Source organism: Vipera ursinii (genome assembly GCF_947247035.1).
Source record: "Vipera ursinii genome assembly, chromosome: 1".
Lineage (NCBI taxonomy): Eukaryota > Metazoa > Chordata > Lepidosauria > Squamata > Viperidae > Vipera > Vipera ursinii.
In genome coordinates, this window is record NC_139512.1 from 267,032,059 (window position 1) to 267,051,936 (window position 19,878).

Sequence of the window (19,878 nt, forward strand, 5' to 3'; positions counted from 1 at the left end):
ATTTCGTTTTTTACTGCATTGCCAGCTTTTTCCCATTCCTAGCTGATATGGCACTACAAGAAGTTATAAATTTCTGAATGGATGTCTTTTATCCAGTGCTTTTTTTGTAAAATAAAAAGGTACTGGAACTCACACATGTCATACAACCTGCTTTGCCTACCCTACAAGGTTCCATCCAAAAAAGGTGCCGGAACTCCGTTCTGGGCGTTCTATGACAAAAAAGCCCTGCTTTTATCCAATACCTTCATGACTTTATGGACATTGTTCAAGTCATTTCATTTCCTGGAAAACATATACTTAACAGTCCTTTTGGGAATATATTAACATGAGTTAGGATTATGCCTTTGGATTTGAAGGCACAAATGTTACTTGGAACCTGTAAGTTTGTATGTAGAGCGTTGGGTTGCAGCTCCTGGAAGTAGTGCCTTTGGAAAAATGAATTGGTCATACTGTGGTTCGAACCATTTACCTAACTATTTAGTTATATATAAACATTGTTTATGGTAATGTAGTAGTAATACTACTGGATCCAGGGATGGCCATCCTCATGCTTTTCAGGTGTTTGGATTACAGCATGGCTCAGTGGGTTAGGATGCTGAGCCTGTCGACCAGAAGGTCGGCAGTTTGGCGGGTTGAATCCCGAGTGCCACGTAACAGAGTGAGCGCCTGTTACTCGTCCCAGCTTCTGCCAACCTAGCAGTTCGAAAGCACGTAAAAATGCAAGTAGAAAAATAGGGACCACTACGGTGGGAAGGTAACAGCGTTCCATGCGCCTTTGGCATCCAGTCATGCCGGCCACATGACTACGGAGACGTCCTCGGACAAATGCTGGCTCTTCGGCTTTGAAACGGAGATGAGCACCGGCCCCTAGAGTCGGAAACGACTGGCACGCATGTGCGGGGGAACCTTTACCTTATGGTTAATCACCAGGGAATTGGAAGTTGTTGTCCAGGTTACTTACTTCTTGTATACAAGTTGTAGTGCTTTTTGAGTATAGGGCAGGGGTAGGCAACCTCGGCTCTTTTATGACTCATGGACTTCAACTCCCAGAATTCTGGGAGTTGAAGTCCATGAGTCATAAAAGAGCCGAGGTTGCCTACCCCTGGTATAGGGGCTGGGTGTTAGATAAGGATTGGGGACACAACATTTCAAATCTATATTTTACTACAGTTAGTTCTTCTTTAGTGACTGTTCACAGTTAATCATGGCGAAGAAAATGTAACCTTGCAATCAGCCCTTGCATTTACAACCTTTGTAGGAAAGCTGAACTCAGATTTTCACTTAATGCCCACTTTAAGTAAACAACCGAGTTGCTGGTCGTAATTGTGATAATTAAATAAGGACTTCCTGTACAGGAAAAAAACATTTCAGTGGTTTTGGGCCAGTCACTATTTCTTAGGTTAAACTATTTTAGCAGAAAATGGTAGAAATATTGCAATTTGAATATATGCAACAAATAAATTGAACTGCTATGAAAGGTATGTTTATCCCATTGCAAAAATGGTGAGGGCTGGATTCAAATTTGAGTGAGTGGCTTGTTCTAGCTAGGCTTGGTTAACAAAGCAAAATTGTTTTATCTTGCTTTAATTTCCTATGATTAAAACTAATTTCTAAACTAAAAGAGAAAGACCTTGCTCTCCTCATGCATAGAATACAAAAAAAGGGGGGAATACAAAAGCCTGAGGCTGAAGTGCTGAGTCTCTGAACTGCCTTTATTTATTCCCAACTAATGAATTAATCATTGTCAGCATGTTTAATTTTAAAATAATCAACAGGATTGTGTTTTGGAAAGATTTCAGTGTGTGTATATGAGTGTTTTGTTTTTTACAATTCAGCAGGTTGTAGAGCTTCTTTACCAGTGGAAGTAGTATAATAGCTCTGTCTCTTTGATTAGTAGCAGCATGATCATTTCTGTATTTTAAAAAGAGAGGTCAGTTGAGTGTTTCTTTCAAAAGTAATGCCATTTAACACTTTGGTAATGCATCTACTTTGAATATGATTGTTTGAAACTGAATCTCATTGCTTTGGATCTTTTTGCTTGTTTTTTTTTTGAAGTGCAGGCAATATACATATTGTTTTACTTCACTAGGTACTATTCTTTGACTGGTCTTCCTAACTGGGGGGGCATATCATACACAGAATTGTTGCATTGTTGCAATTGTTATGTGAAGTATTAAAGCACATTTTTTAACTGACTGTGTCTCCTATAGTAGTCCCAAAAGACAAGACCTAAATTAGGAATTTTGAACTACTCTGGCACTTACACGTGGTGCAACTCTGTGCTTTTAAAGAGATTGTTCATATTTGTTCTTAATAATATACAGATCATTTTTACTTTCAGAAGAAGGCCTTCTCAGTGGTATGGTACAAATCTCAGAGATTACAACTTTGTCAGAACACTCACAGCCTCAAACTTTTTCTTGTTGGTGAGCTTTAGAATAGCTAGCTTCTGCTTCTATCATAAGGATTTTGCCTTGTTTATCACATTTGTATTGTTTAACAAATTCAGCAAGTTACATTCTTTTATTTCTATACAATAAAGCTATTCTCCTAGAAAAATGTTACCTCCTGATAGTCTTCCTGTCTGTTTTAATTTTCAGCTTCCCAGCTAACCCTACTTCTACATAATCCTATTGTTCTGTGAATTTTCCACTTATCATCCATTTATGCTGTTAAAAAACATTTAAGTTGGCTGAGAAATCTGTTGTGTGTACAAGATATTATGTATGACAGTTAGATTTTACATATATAAAATAGAAATGAGCTCATGTTTGTGTGTATTATATATGTGTGTCTGTATATGTGTTTGTGTATATATATAACACACATATTACACACACATGCATGAAATATGTAGTGTAGTGAGTCTATTATAGGTGGTATGGTAATAATGATGTTACAGAAATTGGAATAAAGTGAATACACTAACATTAATAAGTAAATAGGGGTGATTTATCAAAGGACACAAAAATCTGCAGTCAAGCTCTGCTCTGGTGTAAAAGAAACACTAAATGCTTTTTTACTGGTATGGGTTTGAACATTTTCATTCAAAAATTTGATTAGTGTAATAGACATCTATCTATCTATCTATCTATCTATCTATCTATCTATCTATCTATCTATCTATGGGATTTGTATGCCGCCCTATCTCCCAAAGGACTCAGGGTGGCTAACAACGATAAAAACACAGAATACAAACATTAAAAGGTATTAAATCAAATTATCCCATAAATAGTCCAATTAAAAACACAATAAAACAAAATTAAGAAAACCTCCCATCAGTCCAGGTCGGCCTGTTGAAAAAGCCATGTTTTAAGGTCGCGACGAAAGGAACAGAGATCCGGGTCATGCTGTACTATTTTCCCCCTCTTTTGATAGCTTCTTTAAAGAATAGAATATTTAACCAGGTGGATCTTTTTTATTAATAGAAAACATTATCAGAGGAATAAAATTCAGTACGTTGGCAAATCTCACAAGTTTTAAGGACTTTTGCTGTTTTGTAACCTTGGTATTCCATGCCAGTACTTACTGCAGTTGCCATAGGTTTTTGGAACAAGAGTGTGTTCAGCTTGGCTAAGGTGCAAAAGGCTTTTAGGTTTTGCTATACCTTGCAGTATAGAGCTACAGCGACTGAATTAATATAGCAACTCAGCTTTAACAATTTTACTTTGAGAATGTTTTACTTTATTTAATAAATGTAGCAGCATATGTTGTATCTTTTGAATTACAGGTAGTCCTCGACTTATGACCACAATTGAGCCCAACATTTCCATTGCTAAATGAGGCAGTTGTTAAATGAGTTGCACCTCGTTTTACAACCTTTTTGCCACAGTTGTTAAGTGAATCCTGCGGTTGTTAAGCGAATCTGACTTCCCGCATTGACTTTGTTTGTCGGAAGCTGGCTGGAAAGGTTGGTAGTCACATGACCCTGGGATAGTTCAGCTGTCATAAATATATATGCCAGTTGCCAAGTGGCTCAGTTTTGATCACATGTCTAATAGGGATGCTGCAACAGTCGTAAATGTGAAATCCGGTCATAAATCACTTTTTTTTCAGTGTTGTAACTTCGAACAGCCACTAAACAAATGGTTATAAGTCAAAAACTATCTGTAATGTTGAGTCCTGGTGACTGACTGAACAATTTCCTACAGTTTTCTTGACATGTTTTTCAAAGTGGCTTATGGTACTAGGGCTAAGAGAGAGAAACTTGCTCATGCCTAAGACAGGGCCAGAACATACAATCTCCTGGTTTCTAAATTGGTGCCTTTAACCACTACACTGAACTAGCTGTCATATAATAGTATACCCTGGTTATAATGTTGCTTAGAAAGAAAATACCCCAAAAGAGTTGTAGATGTACAGTAATGAGCCGTTTCAACAGTGAATAATTATTCACCTGGTATGAATTGGACTAAAAGAGAATATGAAAGAGATTACTCCCATGGTGCTGATTAGTAGGTATTGGAAAAGCAAAATATATTTTCTCTTGTCTTTGCACTATTTTTTTAAAAAAGAAATGAGCCTTCTAGTCCAGAACTGAGATATCTGATGGGAACTGTATCTGTATCACTAATGTTGACTGTGGCTAGGATCCAGGGAACTACTTAAGGCAGGCCTAAGGGCTTGGGAATGCCAAGAGTAATCTTTGTTCTTAGTAAACGTATTGTATCTAATACGTCTGTGTTAGATCTAAAATTAAAACTAAAAAAAAAGTATCACTTTTAGGAGGGTTGTACCACATGGCAGAAGAGCATAGCTTCCTCAAAAGTATAAAGCCCTATGATTCTTGAAATTCCAACCCACTCTTACATATTCTTAGCTTTAAGATATAATGCAGAGTTCCGGCTCGGAAGGAAAGGGAACAGCAGGGAACTGTGTGCATGTGCGGCCCTTGCACACATATGCAAATAGGTATGCGCATGACAATGGCGCTAGCATGCATGTGCATGCACCAACAGGCCACATGCGCCATCATGTGCGCTGGTGCACACACGTGTGTGCAGACGGGCTGCCGGCGCCCGCATAATGCTGGCGGCGGTGCTAGCATCCCCAGGCATGTACAAATGGGGCCACTAGTGCCCACATGGCGGTGCTACCACCAGTGGGGCGGGGCTCACCAGCTATTCCCGGTGCCCTGTGCCAACAGGCTGCAGCCCGGTACCAGGCCTCAGACCATAGGTTGGGGATCCCTGATATAATGCAATCATATCTGCAGATGTTTTATTTTGCTAATAGTTTATTCTACTTTGTTCAACACAAAGGCCAGGTTGTAGCTACCTATGAATTTATCAATTGAATTCAATTGAATTTAGATAGCCACCTACCTCATATGTGTGACTCTGGGCAACTTACGAACAATTAAAACAAACATTAACAATTTAATATTTAAGAATATTCTAAAAAAGCACACAAAAGAATAATAGAACAATTTTTTAAAAATTAGAAAAAAATATGAGCATATACAATCATCATAAAAAATAATAAAATCCATACCTGAGGTAATTACATCCAACAGTAACACTATAAAACCACTTTGCTACATTCCCAGATCCTCAGGTCTGTTGGTAAACTCATGTTTTCAGGATTTTATGAAAGGCCGTCAGGGGTGGAGCCAATCTAATCTCTGGGAGGTGATGTTCTGAAGGGCGGGTACCATGGCAGAAACGTTTCTTCTCTTAGGTCCCCTCACATGACATTTCTTAGCTGATGAGAGCCCAGAACATGTCTCTCCTGCCCCTGATAAAACCGGTAATATAAGTAGGTCCCTCAAGTAACCTAATGCTATACCTTTTGAGTCCCATTTATTTTATTCAGAAAGAACATAAGCAGAAATTTTTAAAAAATGAATTACAAAATATGAAAAACATTAGACGGCAGTGCTAATGTAAATTACTAAGTTAGTAATTAGTAATGTAAATTACTAATGTAAATTACGACAACACATCAATTAGTATTACCATAGCAAATATGTAAACAGTTTTTCAAAAAGCTTATATAAATACTATTTTAATAAGTAATATAAACTGAAAATATTACAAACATTACAATAGTTATAACTTAACCAGCAGAAATCTCTTAGCTGATGAGAGCCCAGAACATGTCTCTCCTGCCCCTGATAAAACCGGTAATATAAGTAGGTCCCTCAAGTAACCTAATGCTATACCTTTTGGGTCCCATTTATTTTATTCAGAAAGAACATAAGCAGAAATTTTTAAAAAATGAATTACAAAATATGAAAAACATTAGACGGCAGTGCTAATGTAAATTACTAAGTTAGTAATTAGTAATGTAAATTACTAATGTAAATTACGACAACACATCAATTAGTATTACCATAGCAAATATGTAAACAGTTTTTCAAAAAGCTTATATAAATACTATTTTAATAAGTAATATAAACTGAAAATATTACAAACATTACAATAGTTATAACTTAACCAGCAGAAATCTCTTTTGACAGTTGAGATATCAGTATGTGTCAAGCACGCCTCATATACCAAATAGAAAAGAAGAAAATTTCAGGAATATTTCTTAAGAAGAAATTTCAATGAATTTTTGTACCTGAACTTTGAATTGGTGGGCGGGTGTGTGTGTAAAATGCTGGTACCTTCCTATATTCTTGCTGCCATTATGTATGCAACTGAAAATTGTAAAATATCTTCAAAAGCAACTCTGGATATAATGCAGCAATAACTCAGTAGGAAACTACTACAGCGTGAATGTCTGAAGCCAGATTATTTACGTTTAAATAGGTTGTTTGAACCAAAATGCTGTTTGTAAAAGCGTTCCTTTTGTTTTCACATACTTTCTGTATAAATACACACACACACACACTTATGTTCAAGTGAAAAGATGGTATCAGCCCTTTAAGGTAGACCAGGTCAGTAAACAGACATCACAAGAAATACTAAAGTTTGACTTTATTGAGAGGCTATAACTGAATCTTGAAAGCCTGACAGCATTTCCCCTTTTCTCAAGAGAATCTTGAATTTCTTTCTCATTTTTTTTTGTTTACCTGGGCTAAGCCCAAATTTTATTAGCTGTTACCACAGTGCTTCTCCAAAGACGTGTCTGTGCTTCTCTAGACAAAAGTGAGTTGGTATAAATAAAATACATGTGAATAAATAGCAAATTCTAAAATGATATTGACAGCTTTAGATAGTTTGTGAGATGCTTTCAGTTTCCTGCAGCGTGTGCTTAATCAAATTGTCAGCAAATGTGTGTAAAATCTAAAGGAAAGATTTAAAGTTAAAATTTAAAGGGAAATGAATAAAAAGTGATTGAGTATTTAAGAACTTGAAGTTGTGCAAATTATAGCCGTAAGCATGGATATGAAGGGGAAAAAGATTACAGCACAGAAAAATAATGGGCCTGCCTGAGTGGCATTTCAATTAAGGTATATTCAGCATTAAATATGTTTGGAAAGAGCAAAGCACTTTGCAGAACTGTTAATACTGCATTCAATCATCTGTATTTCTGTGGGTGCTTTCTCACTTGCTTCATTTCTTGTTCAGAATAGGAAATCTTGATAACAACCTGGAGTTGTTACACCTTTGTCGACTATTATCATATCGGTATCAGTTTTTAAGCTAATAATGTAGCTAGAGATCAGCTCGGAAGGACTGCTTTGGCTGATAAATGTCTCTCTGATAACAAAAGGCTAGTCATGTGGAAAACATCATTAAAAAATGACATAAACAACACAACTGCCTGATAGCTTAAAGTGTTTAATTTGTACACAAAGTAGCTTTCTGTTCTCTACCTGCACAGTGAAATTGAATATTGTGTAAAGAAGATTAAAATGTATCCAGGATTCATAGAGAACAAGGCATAATCAACATTGTTCAGATGATGCTTCATCAATCACTTGGGGAGCTCACCTTTTGCAATTGGCTTTCCCAGTTTGGTGTAAAAGCACTGCTTTATAAAATAAAAATGCTGTAGTTAAAATATCTTACAGTTATCTGTATGAAATGATACAGTAGATGCTTACTGTAAGAAATATTCTGGCATCTCTGGCATCTTGAGAAGATCCACTGTTTGCAAAAACCTGTGAAACTTGACCTAACAGCGAATCATTACCTTCCCTGCTAGAAATTTAAGTTTTGTCTCCATTCATATACAGTCATGGCTGAAATTGTTGGCACCCCAGAAATTTTTCCAGAAAATCAAGTATTTCTCACAGAAAAGTATTGCAGGAACACATGTTTTGCTATACACAGGTTTATTCCCTTTGTGTGTATTGGAACACAACAAAAAAAGGGAGGAAAAAAAGCAAATTGGACATAATGTCAAACAAAACTCCAAAAATGGGCTGGACAAAATTATTGGCACCCTTTCAAAATTGTGGATAAACAAGATTGTTTCAATCATGTGATGCTCCTTTAAACTCACCTGGGGCAAGTAAAAGGTGTGGGCAATATAAAAATCACACCTGAAAGCAGATAAAAAGGAGAGAAGTTCACTTAGTCTTTGCATTGTGTGTCTGTGTGTGCCACACGAAGCATGGACAACAGAAAGAGGAGAACTGTCTGAGGATTTTGAGAACCGTAATTGTGGACAAATATCAACAATCTCAAGGTTACAAGTCCATCTCCAGAGATCTAGATTTGCCTTTGTCCACAGTGCGCAACATTATCAAGAAGTTTGCAACCCATGGCACTGTAGCTAATCTCCCTGGTCGTGGACGGAAGAGAAAAATTGATGAAAGGTTGCAACGCAGGATAGTCCGGATGGTGGATAAGCAGCCCCAAACAAGTTCCAAAGGAATGCAAGCTGTCCTGCAGGCTCAGGGAGCATCAGTGTCAATGCAAACCGTCGACATTTAAATGAAATGAAACGCTATGGCAGGAGACCCAGGAGGACCCCACTGCTGACACAGAGACATAAAAAAGCAAGATTACAGTTTGCCAAAATGTACTTGAGTAAGCCAAAATCCTTCTGGGAAAACGTCTTGTGGACAGATGAGACCAAGATAGAGCTTTTTGGTAAAGCACATCATTCTACTAATTACCGAAAATGAAATGAGGCCTACAAAGAAAAGAACACGGTACCTACAGTGAAATATGGTGGAGGTTCAATGATGTTTTGGGGTTGTTTTGCTGCCTCTGGCACCGGGTGCCTTGAATGTGTGCAAGGCATCATGAAATCTGAGGATTACCAAAGGATTTTGGGTTGCACTGTAGAGCCCAGTGTCAGAAAGCTGGGTTTGTGTCCGAGATCTTGGGTCTTCCAGCAGGACAATGACCCCAAACATACGTCAGAAAGCACCCAGAAATGGATGGCAAGAAAGTGCTGGAGAGTTCTGAAGTGGCCAGCAATGAGTCCAGATCTGAATCCCATTGAACAACTGTGGAGAGATCTTAAAATTGCTGTTGGGAAAAGGCGCCCTTCCAATAAGAGAGACCTAGAGCAGTTTGCAAAGGAAGAGTGGTCCAGAATTCTGGGTGAGTGGTGTAAGAAGCTTATTGATGGTTATAGGAAGCGACTGATTTCAGTTATTTTTTCCAAAGGGTGTGCAACCAAATATTAAGGGTGCCAATAATTTTGTCCAGCCCATTTTTGGAGTTTTGTTTGACATTATGTCCAATTTGCTTTTTTTCCTCCCTTTTTTGTTGTGTTCCAATACACACAAAGGGAATAAACGTGTATAGCAAAACATGTGTTCCTGCAATACTTTTCTGTGAGAAATACTTGATTTTCTGGAAAAATTTCTGGGGTGCCAACAATTTCGGCCATGACTGTATGTTAGAGTAAATTCAGGTAAGGTTAGTTCAGCATATCCCTACATTAGGAAAAAAAAATGTCATATATCTTCAGAGGATTTAATCACATCATTCTTTTTTATTCAACAATATTAAAAGTGGTATGTTTTTCTAGAGATTTCCCACTACTGCTATGGAACCTGGTCTTTGAATTTGTATATGAAAGTATAAACAGAAGAAGAAGTTACAAGCTATTTAGCTCTTGAATAAATTAAATTCTTTTTCCATGTTCAGTACTTAACATTTTATGTTTAAGAGTTTGACAGCAGTGTTAATGACCACAGTGCAATGTAGGAAAGTAATTAACAGTTGAGGTATCTGGAGCTGCAGATAAGTAAGATATCAGCTGTCTCAGAAGCAAACTGAAGACTTTAAATTGTTAGGAAAAAAATCTCTTACACAGTTTTTCAAATATGTTTCTTCTATACTGCTACCATTTTAATTGGGACACAATGAAGTACAGTGTTATTTTAGGACAAGTATAGCTTCTTTTGAAAATGCTAGTGATAAAGATTGTTGATTTTTCACCATTGGCAATTAAATATGAGTAGAAAATGATCTGTTTTTATATAAATGGACTATTAAATCCAAGAAAGATTAGACATTTTTAATATACCTAATGGGCCAAGATTTGCAGTGTTGACAAAAAAAATTGCTTAGGTTGGAGCATATTGACTTTGCCAGTTTATTGGGAAAGTTAACATTATGTCGGTACTGCAGTTATGATAGCCAGATGCACTGACACATTGATTTAAAATTGACTGGTCACACTTCCATTTATGACAATATATGTGCTAGCATCCTCAGATATTAGAAATGATTGAAAACTGACACAAATAACCGGATAACTGCCATAGCAAATTTAATCTGATAAACTTTTGCTTGGCTTTATGATTACAATTAGGTGTGGATGGATTTCAGATCTGTGGAGTGTTTTTTTTTATAGGAACCTGCGGTTAAGTAATCTGAGACAGAGATTCAAATGGTTGGATATGCCTACATACAAAGAATTAGGAGATAGGTTCGTACTCTGTGTCCAGCATTAGACCAAAGCTCAATAATCTTTTTTTTTACCGTTAAAAAAGTTCCTTCTGGTTTTTCCTAATAATTATTTTTAACAAACTAATTTAAGGGCAATTTTTTTTCACTGGTATATTTTTACATAATTAGAAACTTGAATATTGGATTCTGGCTTAATCTATTAAAGATTAGAGTTCTGCTAAAGCTTAAGTACTTTAAATATTATTTAATTCTTGATCTAACTCTCAAAGTATTTCCAAAGATTACAGGTTATAAAAGGTTTGGCTAGTGGACACACATCTTCCATCCCTGATTTCATCAATACATAATACATTTTGAATTGTATTATGACTAATTATGATTGTTATGTTAAATGAACAAATAAATGCATAATTGATCCACTATAGACTTGTACAGTGAGACCTCAATTTACAACAGTTTGTATAGTGACTGTTTGAAGTTACAATGGCACTGTTTGAAGTTACGACCATTTTTCACACTTATAGCCATTGTGGCATCTTCATGGTCATGTGATCAAAATTCAGACACTTGGCAACTCACTCATATTTATGACGGTTGCAGTGTCCCGGAGTCCTGTGATCTCCTTTTGCAAGCTTCTGATGAACAAAGTCAATGGAGAAGCCAGATTCACTTAACAGCTGTGTCACTAACTTAACAACTGCCGTGATTCATTTAACAACCATGCCAAGAAAAGTCATAATATGGGGCAAAACTCACTTAACAAATGTCTCACTTAGCAACAGAAATGTTGGGCTCAATTGTGGTCATAAGTCAAGGACTACCTGTATCATTAGATTTTTCAATCTGTGGAATGAGATTTCAGTATATCACATAGTATATGATAGTTTATGATCTATGTGATGGCGCAGTGGCTAGAATGGCTGTACGTGACGGCATCTCAGGATATTCAGAATATTCCATCTCTTTCTATGGGGCGTGAGCTATTACCCCCCGTAGATAGGGCTCGCAACTTGGGGGTCCTTCTAGATTCACGGCTCTCCTTAGAAGATCATATAGGAGCTGTGACTAGGGGGGCCTTCGCCCAGCCTGGTGCGCCAGTTGCAGCCTTATCTAGACCGGGATGCCTTGCGTACAGTCACTCATGCGCTCGTGACCTCTCGTTTGGACTACTGCAACGCTCTCTACATGGGGCTGCCCTTGAGGACCACCTGGAGGCTTCAACTGGTGCAGAATGCAGCTGCGCGATTTGTGTTGGGGGTCTCCCGATACTCCCATGTTACACCTCTGCTCCGCGAGCTGCATTGGCTGCCAGTTGCCCTCCGGGTGAGATTCAAGGTGCTGGTTATGACCTACAAAGCCCTACATGGCATGGGTCCGGATTACCTACGGCAGCACCTGCTGCCGGCATCAACTTCCCTCCGTCCAGTGCGCTCCCACAGAGAGGGCCTCCTCAGGGTGCCTCCGATCAAAGAATGTCGATTGGTGGCCCCCAGGGGGAAGGCGTTCTCTGTGGGCGCGCCAGACCTGTGGAACCGCCTTCCGGTTGAGCTCCGGATGGCCCCCAACCTGCGCTCCTTCTGGCGTGATTTAAAAACTTATCTTTTTGAACAATCTGGCCTGGTCTGATAGGTTTGGGGTTGGATTTAAATAAGTTCTTAACACATTTTTAGTATTGTATTTTTGGGCATAATTATTTAATTTTTTTAATCTCTTTTTTAACTTTTGTATTTACACTTTTGATATTTATTGCCCTGTACACCGCCCTGAGTCCTTCGGGAGAAGGGCGGTATAAAAATTTAATAAATAATAATAATAATAATAATAATAATGCAGTACCACAGGCGAACTCACTAATCACTCCATGAGTTTGATCCTGATGGGGCTCAAGGTTGACTCAGCCTTCCATCCTTCTGAGGACGGTCAAATGTGGACCCAGATTGTTGGGGGCAATATGCTGACACTGTAAACTGCTTAGAGAGGCCTATAAAGCACTGTGAAGCGGTATATAAGTCTTAAGGGCTATTGCTATTGTTATTTTCTGATCATAAAAAAACAGAGCTACATAATTGTATATATTTCAGATACTTAGGCCTATATCAAACATGAGCATTTTACAGCCTCGGGCCACATCCAGCCCTTTGGCTGTCTCCATATAGCCCGCATGAGGCCATTCAGAAAATAGAAATTGAATGTAAATAAGCACACCACAGGTAGCAGGAGAAGAAGCTAAGTTGCGTCTGCTTCTGCGCAGTTACCATGCGCTGCTTCAGTTGGTTGGCAGCCATGGAAGGGTGAGAAGAAAAAGCATTTTTCTGCCCCTGCGCAGCACTCGCTTCTCACCTGAAGCAGCTGAGGAGTTGCGTTGACGGAATTTGAGGGCATCAAATCAGGATACATTGATTCAGTCCTCCACAATAGTCCCAGTTTCTCATGTGGCCCCTTGGGAAAATTAATTGCCCACCCCTGACCTACACACTCCAACTATTTCCAAGCGTATTTTTTTAATGGCAGATATTAGCAGCTGTTTTAGTAGCTAACTGATACGCTAGAGCTGATTTGATGGGGCATTCTCTCTCTTTCCCTCAAACTGGGACAATAAAAAATCAACGTACAGAGAAAAGGGTCAAAATCGCAAATAGAATCAATTGTTGCCCAGAAAATTTCATAGAACAAGAAACACTTAAGTTATCAATCAGTATAAAGTAATTTATAACCACGCTACTATATCTAGCCTTTCCTTTTGTTTTTTTTGTTTTTTAGCTGCCAATGCAAACAATGCCATATCAACATCATTCATATGAAAACAATGTCATTAGAATTTTCTAGGCTTCCTGATAACAAAAGAATCACCATCTTTTTTTGTGATTTTTATACAGTGGTCAGATCAATATATAATAAATGAGATCCTCTACTTGTTTTTGCCTCCTAATGAAATGCTTTGGTTTGGTCAGCATTGTCATATCTCCTGCCTGAGCAGAAGACCTCCAAGATCCCTTCTAACTCTGTTAACCTCTTACACAGCATCATGCCAGGACAGTTTCTCTGAACAGTGGCAGAGGTTCTGGTGCATGTGGCTTTCTTCAACAAGCAAAGCCAGAACAAAATCTTCTTTTCCCAGTTGGCGTTCCTAAAATATGTTCAGTATATCATCCATTCCCTTAGTTGATGTTTAATCCCACACTGCATTAATAACATATTGGGGGGGAAAATACTTCTTTGCCATAATTTGCAATTTGCTCTCCAGTGTTCCTTCACCCAGGTCCCCAAAAGCACCTTTTTCAAACACTCTTCTACTAAAGTGCTAATTTGGTTTTTAAATACTTCAGTATTGGAGTAGCAGTGGTCGCTTCAGTTTTCATTGGCTTGTTATTAGATTCAGTACAGAATGATAAAATACAATATTAATAAATTTGTACATTGCAATTTGACCTAATGGTTTAAAATGTACAGCTTCAGTAAAACCATAATTGGCTGCAAGCATTAATGAGGAGTTGATAATTAAGCCAGTTTTAAATCCCCATAAAGATAAGTACCCTTTGCATTTTTAATAAATTATAATCTAAGCATAGTATCGGTGGAACGTGATTCCAAAGAATACTAGAAGAAAAAGCTGTCAGCCACCCTGTAACTAATTAGGTACAGAGAAGTAATTGTCAACTCTCAACACAGACATGAGATACAAGCTTATTTTCAAAATAGGCTTTTTTTTTGTTCCTATGTGTAAGGGCTGGAGAGTTAAAATTAACGTTAAACTGTTATTTTTCACAAGCACGTAGGAATGGTAACAAAGGAGAAGTAAAGATAGTCTGGCAGACATGTGGAACAACTGAAACAGCAACATAGAGAACAAACTAGATAAGAAGGCAGAGAGTGGAATTGAGTAATCCAGCCAGCAGACTGCTGCGTTATTCCAGATGGGAGCTGATCAGTGTACAAATCAGCTGCTTCGCCATCTCAGCTGTGAACCAGCAGGTTCTACTAAGTGCTCATTAAATGAGAGTTACAAATTTAAGTGGCTATATTGATAAACAGCTGGAATAAAAGTCCCTCAGATTTAGATTCCTTCCTAGGTTCCAAGATGTCCATAACTGGCAATTCTGAAAATAGAAGAGGGAATGGAAAGTTAGCAGAGTTATTCATGTTCAGTTTTTGATGGTGGAAATCCTTCCAGTCTGTGATGCTATTAAGGTACTTGGAATGAGATGCCCAGAATGGAAAGATTGGAAGGGGGGGGGGAGGGGGGAGTCATCAAACTGAGCTAGATCTAGTGATCACATCTTAAAGAACTGTAGATCAGGGGTCCTCAACCTTGGCAACTTTTAAGACTTGTGGACCAACTCCCAGAATTCCTCAGCCAGCAATGCTGCTTGAGGAATTCTGGGAGTTGAAGTCCACAAGTTTTAAAGTTGCCAAGGTTGAGGACCCCTGCTGTAGATCATTGCTCCTTTCAAAGCTGGCAGATCCTTCCTCACAAAAAATGTTAGTTCCTCGTGGATTCAGCAGTTCACACCCCATCTATTTGACTGAAGGGACAGGGAAGGCATGGATAAAACCTGCAGGTAGCAGGGTTCAAGTATCCATTCCCTAGGATACTTCTAAATGTTCAAAAGTATCCAAAGATATGCCACAAAATGGTGCCTGATTCACCACCAGGTGCTATGATCAATTGGCACCCAATTTAGGGCAGATATGATTGAGTTCATCTAACAGGAAATCCTCAAATTCATTTTTGGTGCTTGCAGGGCTTTGGTCTGCTATCCCTACCTGAAAGGCTGTGGGTAAATGTGAACAGGGACACCACATAGGAATTAAAGATGCAATAAATGTAGAGCATAATTGCTCATTTGCTGTGCTTATTGGTATTATTTAGCTCTTACAATTGTTCAACTGTGTCCTCTTTTTTGCCACTATTGCTTTAGATATCTTTTCAGTCACTTTGTTTTTCACAGTTTCTTGACAAACAAGGAGCCATGAGTCCAGAAGCACCCTGAAATTATGAAATTTATAACCTATAAATAAAGATTATATTTCTTGAGGAATCTGATTCCTGACCTTGAAAGTACGAAATCAGTCTTGAAAATTTGATAACTAGCCATGCATGAATTTCCTTGCCATGGTTTTACTCAGTTTATGGTTTATTTCACTTTCATTGTTCATAGCTTATTTTCCACAGAATTCTATACTATATACCTGATATAATTATCTTTTCTAGCATAATATGTACAGCTATAGAGTGATTCATAATCACAATAAAATAACAAAAATAATTAAAAATAGCATCAGTTTCCTCACAAGGTGACTAGCACTTCTTCCTCTTTAAAGTGTACATATTAAACTTCTTCCTTTAGCGTTCAGTGCTTTCTCATTCATGAAGTGATCAGTTTGATGAACTAAACGGTCTTTGTAAACAAATCTGTTGATTATCTGTCAATCCTTTCTAAACAATTTATAAAGTGGTAAACTGTTATGTAAAGTTTCATTTATTAGTGTGTCTATTTCAGGCGACCAAACTCTAAGAATTTGGGATGCGAAATCACCAGGATTCCCGGTGATAATTCCTGCTCACCAAGCTGAGATTTTAAGCTGTGATTGGTGCAAATATGATCAGGTACAGTAAATGGAAATAGTGCATTTTAAACAGTGGAGAAGCTGCTTTTATTATTTTAGGATTTAGGACTGTTTTAGTTTGTTTATAAATAATTCAGGTTATGATTATTCTCCATTTACTATTGGTTTTAATAATATCAACAGCTTTATAGCTACTTTATATAGTTGGGATCTTCCTCAATTTATCCTCAGTGTAGTAACTTTGAAATAAGCTGAGCTATCAGATAGTAGCTGATCCAAAGTCACTCTGAAATTCCCATTTTTAATGGAATGAATTGGCATTCCAAAGTTTTTCCTCATATTGAAATTTCTGTTAGCCATTGTTGTTTAGGTTTACAACTTGAGAGCTGTTGGTATTCTTAGAATAAAACTCTTTTTGTGCTTTTTTTATCAGAACTTGCTTGTAACAGGTGCTGTTGACTGCAGTTTGAAAGGCTGGGATCTGAGAAATATCCGGCAACCCATATTCAGTCTGCTTGGGCATACATATGCAATAAGAAGAGTGAAAGTAAGTTTTAGTATTTTTCTAATTATTGCATTTCTAAATGGCTAGGAAAACAGGCAGTTCACAAAACCCAGCAGAGCATTTGATGAGCTCCATATTTGTGTTCCTCATTTAGCAGGCCCTGTCTCCTCCTCCTGATGTCTGGCAGATCTTTCTTTGGCACTGAGTTACATTCCACAAGGGACTTGTGATGGCGTGGGGACACAATATTTAAATAGCTCATTTGTGTGTTTTTTTACATCACTTTTTTTCAGTGCCATTGTCACTTTGAATGGTCACTAAATAAATGGTTGTAATACAAGGACTACCTGTACCTTATATTTTATTAGCAAGCTAGTTAAGTATTGCTTTGAAAGTAAATTAGTAAGTTGCTTGAAAATTGCTCACCAACAATCCTTCACCAGAGTAAAGCTACGTTTCAGGTCGACCATTGTAGACTTTGGACTTTACATCCAGATTACCTAAGCTACAGTAAACTGTAAAGTGTAAAAATATTGTACATCCTACCCGTCTCTTAATCCAGACAATTAATTGGTAGTGAAGGCTGTGCAAACTATCTTGATTTAAAACCATATTGAATGTGAAATGTTCTATTTCAACGGCTGTTTCAGTTGTAAATCAGACTTGCAAACGTTCAGAAAGTATTCAGAATTTGAAACGTGGAATTTATTTCAGATTTCTGTTAGGCATTCTTGCTATTTCAGCATTTAAGGGGAAAAAATAAGACATGTTTAGTACTATAAATCTTTCTGAGGAAAATTGCTCTTCTTTATGAATGTGCTTGAAAAAGATTGGTTTAAAGTGAATGTTGCTGGAATCAGCTATGAGGGTTTAGTAGAGTTTGGCTCTTGCTCTCCATCTTTGCTGCAACTCTTGTTCAACTTTCCAGTTCATGCCAAGGGCTATGATTAATGATCTACTCTTTGTACTGGGTGAAACTAAGAACTTCTGTTGCCAGTTTTCATCCTTGAATCCAATTGATTAAGTTAAGTTGAATCCAGATTAAGTTATGTCTTGGTAATTAAAAAGAATTCCTGCCTTGATGCTAACAATAAAAGACATAATCTTTCATAAGTATTTCGTGAAATGAGACAGATTTTCAGAGGTATATATCACTGCTGTGATATGTTTTAAAAGTGTTTTAAACATTTAGATAGTTTGGGTTTTCAAATTGCATTTTTTGTGATTTGAGAATTTATGGTCAGTCTTAGAGACATGTACCATAACCTGCTTAGGGGATCAACCTGTAAGATATTTCATATTAAGTTGAAATTTTAATATATGGCAGGGATTATGAATGCTACATTAAAGCAGCTTTATGTTGATTTTTATAGAAAACAATATTTTGATTTGGTTCCCTAATACTGTTATTTTACAGGATAATTTTTCTTTCTAAATACTTTTCTCTCCCTATCTTCCACCCCCACAAATATGTATTGAGACTTATTTTGTGTTTCTCTCTCTCTCTCTCTCTCTCTCTCTCTCTCTCTCTCTCTCTCTTTTGCAGTTTTCACCGTTTCATCCCACTATATTGGTTTCTTGTTCCTACGATTTCACTGTGAGGTACAGTAATTATTTTTGATTAAATTCACATAATCTGCCATGCACTTTTTAATGAAGCATACCTTAATTTTTGCTAATAGTTTATGAAAACAGAATTTCCAGGGTAAGGTGCTACATTCTGCATCTGTGGCCTTGGAAGGTTTTTGTGAGAAACAGTTTGATTCTGTCTGTTAAATAGAGATGAGAAAAAGATGGTTTCTTCCTTATTTGTATATAAAAAAAATAATCCCTAGTGCTTTTTTAAAAAAAAGAAAAGATAGCCTTTTCTTCCAATTCTAATACTGGCAATGCGACTGAGAAATGTTACTGCTTTTCATCTCTTAATCAGCTCAATATTTTTTCTCTGTAACAAAGATTTTGTAATTTTCATTAATAATATTTGCATATGTGCAATCTTCTTGAATTTCTATCTTCTAAGACCACATATCATATGCAGATGATAGAACTTTAAAGGGAATGTGGTAATATAAATATTGTTTGAAGTCAGTGAGCATACAGAGAATATGCAGTGGGTGGGCTGAATCTGTTCTCATATTACTAATGAACAGTGCTTCTCTAGATGGAGGCTTATAACTGGTAAGTATGGTAAGTCAGTGATTTGATACTTACAATTCACACAAAAACTGTGTAGCTACAGTGTAGTCCAATTTCTAGTTTTCTATAACAAAAAATTATGTTTGCAGAGGCATTCTTAATTAGGTAGTCTGATACCTGTGGATGCCAAAGTCACTGCAGACACTTTTTTTGCCACGCTTCTTCTATCATTGAACAATTAAGAAATCTTTTTAATTGAAAAAAAATAAGTTGGACAGTTTATAAAGCAAAATATCAGGTCTAAGCATTACCTTTATTTACCAGAAAGATAAGCAACAAATGCTTATCCTTAGAAAATAAAAATTGTTGTTGTCAATAGCTTGATGTTTTGCTTGCAAACATGTCCAGATAAGCTGTAGAAATAGAAAACAGACAGTAAAAGAGGATACCCTTATTCACCAAAGCAGTAATTTTCGGAACAATCTTGCTTTTCCAACAGCAACAATATAATGCAAGTGCTACAATATCCTCTCAAGATTTAATATTAGTCCCCTTACTATCATTCCTTCCCCCCTAAGTGTATTCTAAACATAAACTCGCCATCTTTTAACCTGGCACTCAAATTATATAAACAGGAATTTTTCTCATATCCAGTCAGTATGATCATTGCTCATGGCTACTAGAAGTAATAGGAACTATAATTCAATCCATCTGAAGATCACACAGTTGTGTGGACATATGTTTGCTACTTAAACTGCCTTCAAATGAAGCCTAGGAAGAAAATTATATTTATTATGCTTTAGGCATAATGTTATTATTGTACTTAGTATTATACTTGCAAAATTGCTAACTAAAAATGTGTGTATTCTCCATTTAAATAATAATGAGTGAGAGGATAATATT

General features: G+C 37.1%; 1 protein-coding gene across 1 annotated transcript in view; it reads left to right on the forward strand.

Moving 5' to 3' along the window:
• PEX7 (peroxisomal biogenesis factor 7) overlaps positions 1-19,878 on the forward strand; it is a 66,205-nt gene that overhangs the window by 19,845 nt on the left and 26,482 nt on the right. The window contains exons 6-8 of the mRNA XM_083368475.1: positions 16,268-16,374; positions 16,768-16,881; positions 18,386-18,441. Of these exons, the coding sequence (XP_083224601.1) occupies positions 16,268-16,374; positions 16,768-16,881; positions 18,386-18,441 (277 nt within the window). The remainder of the gene's footprint in view (positions 1-16,267; positions 16,375-16,767; positions 16,882-18,385; positions 18,442-19,878) is intronic.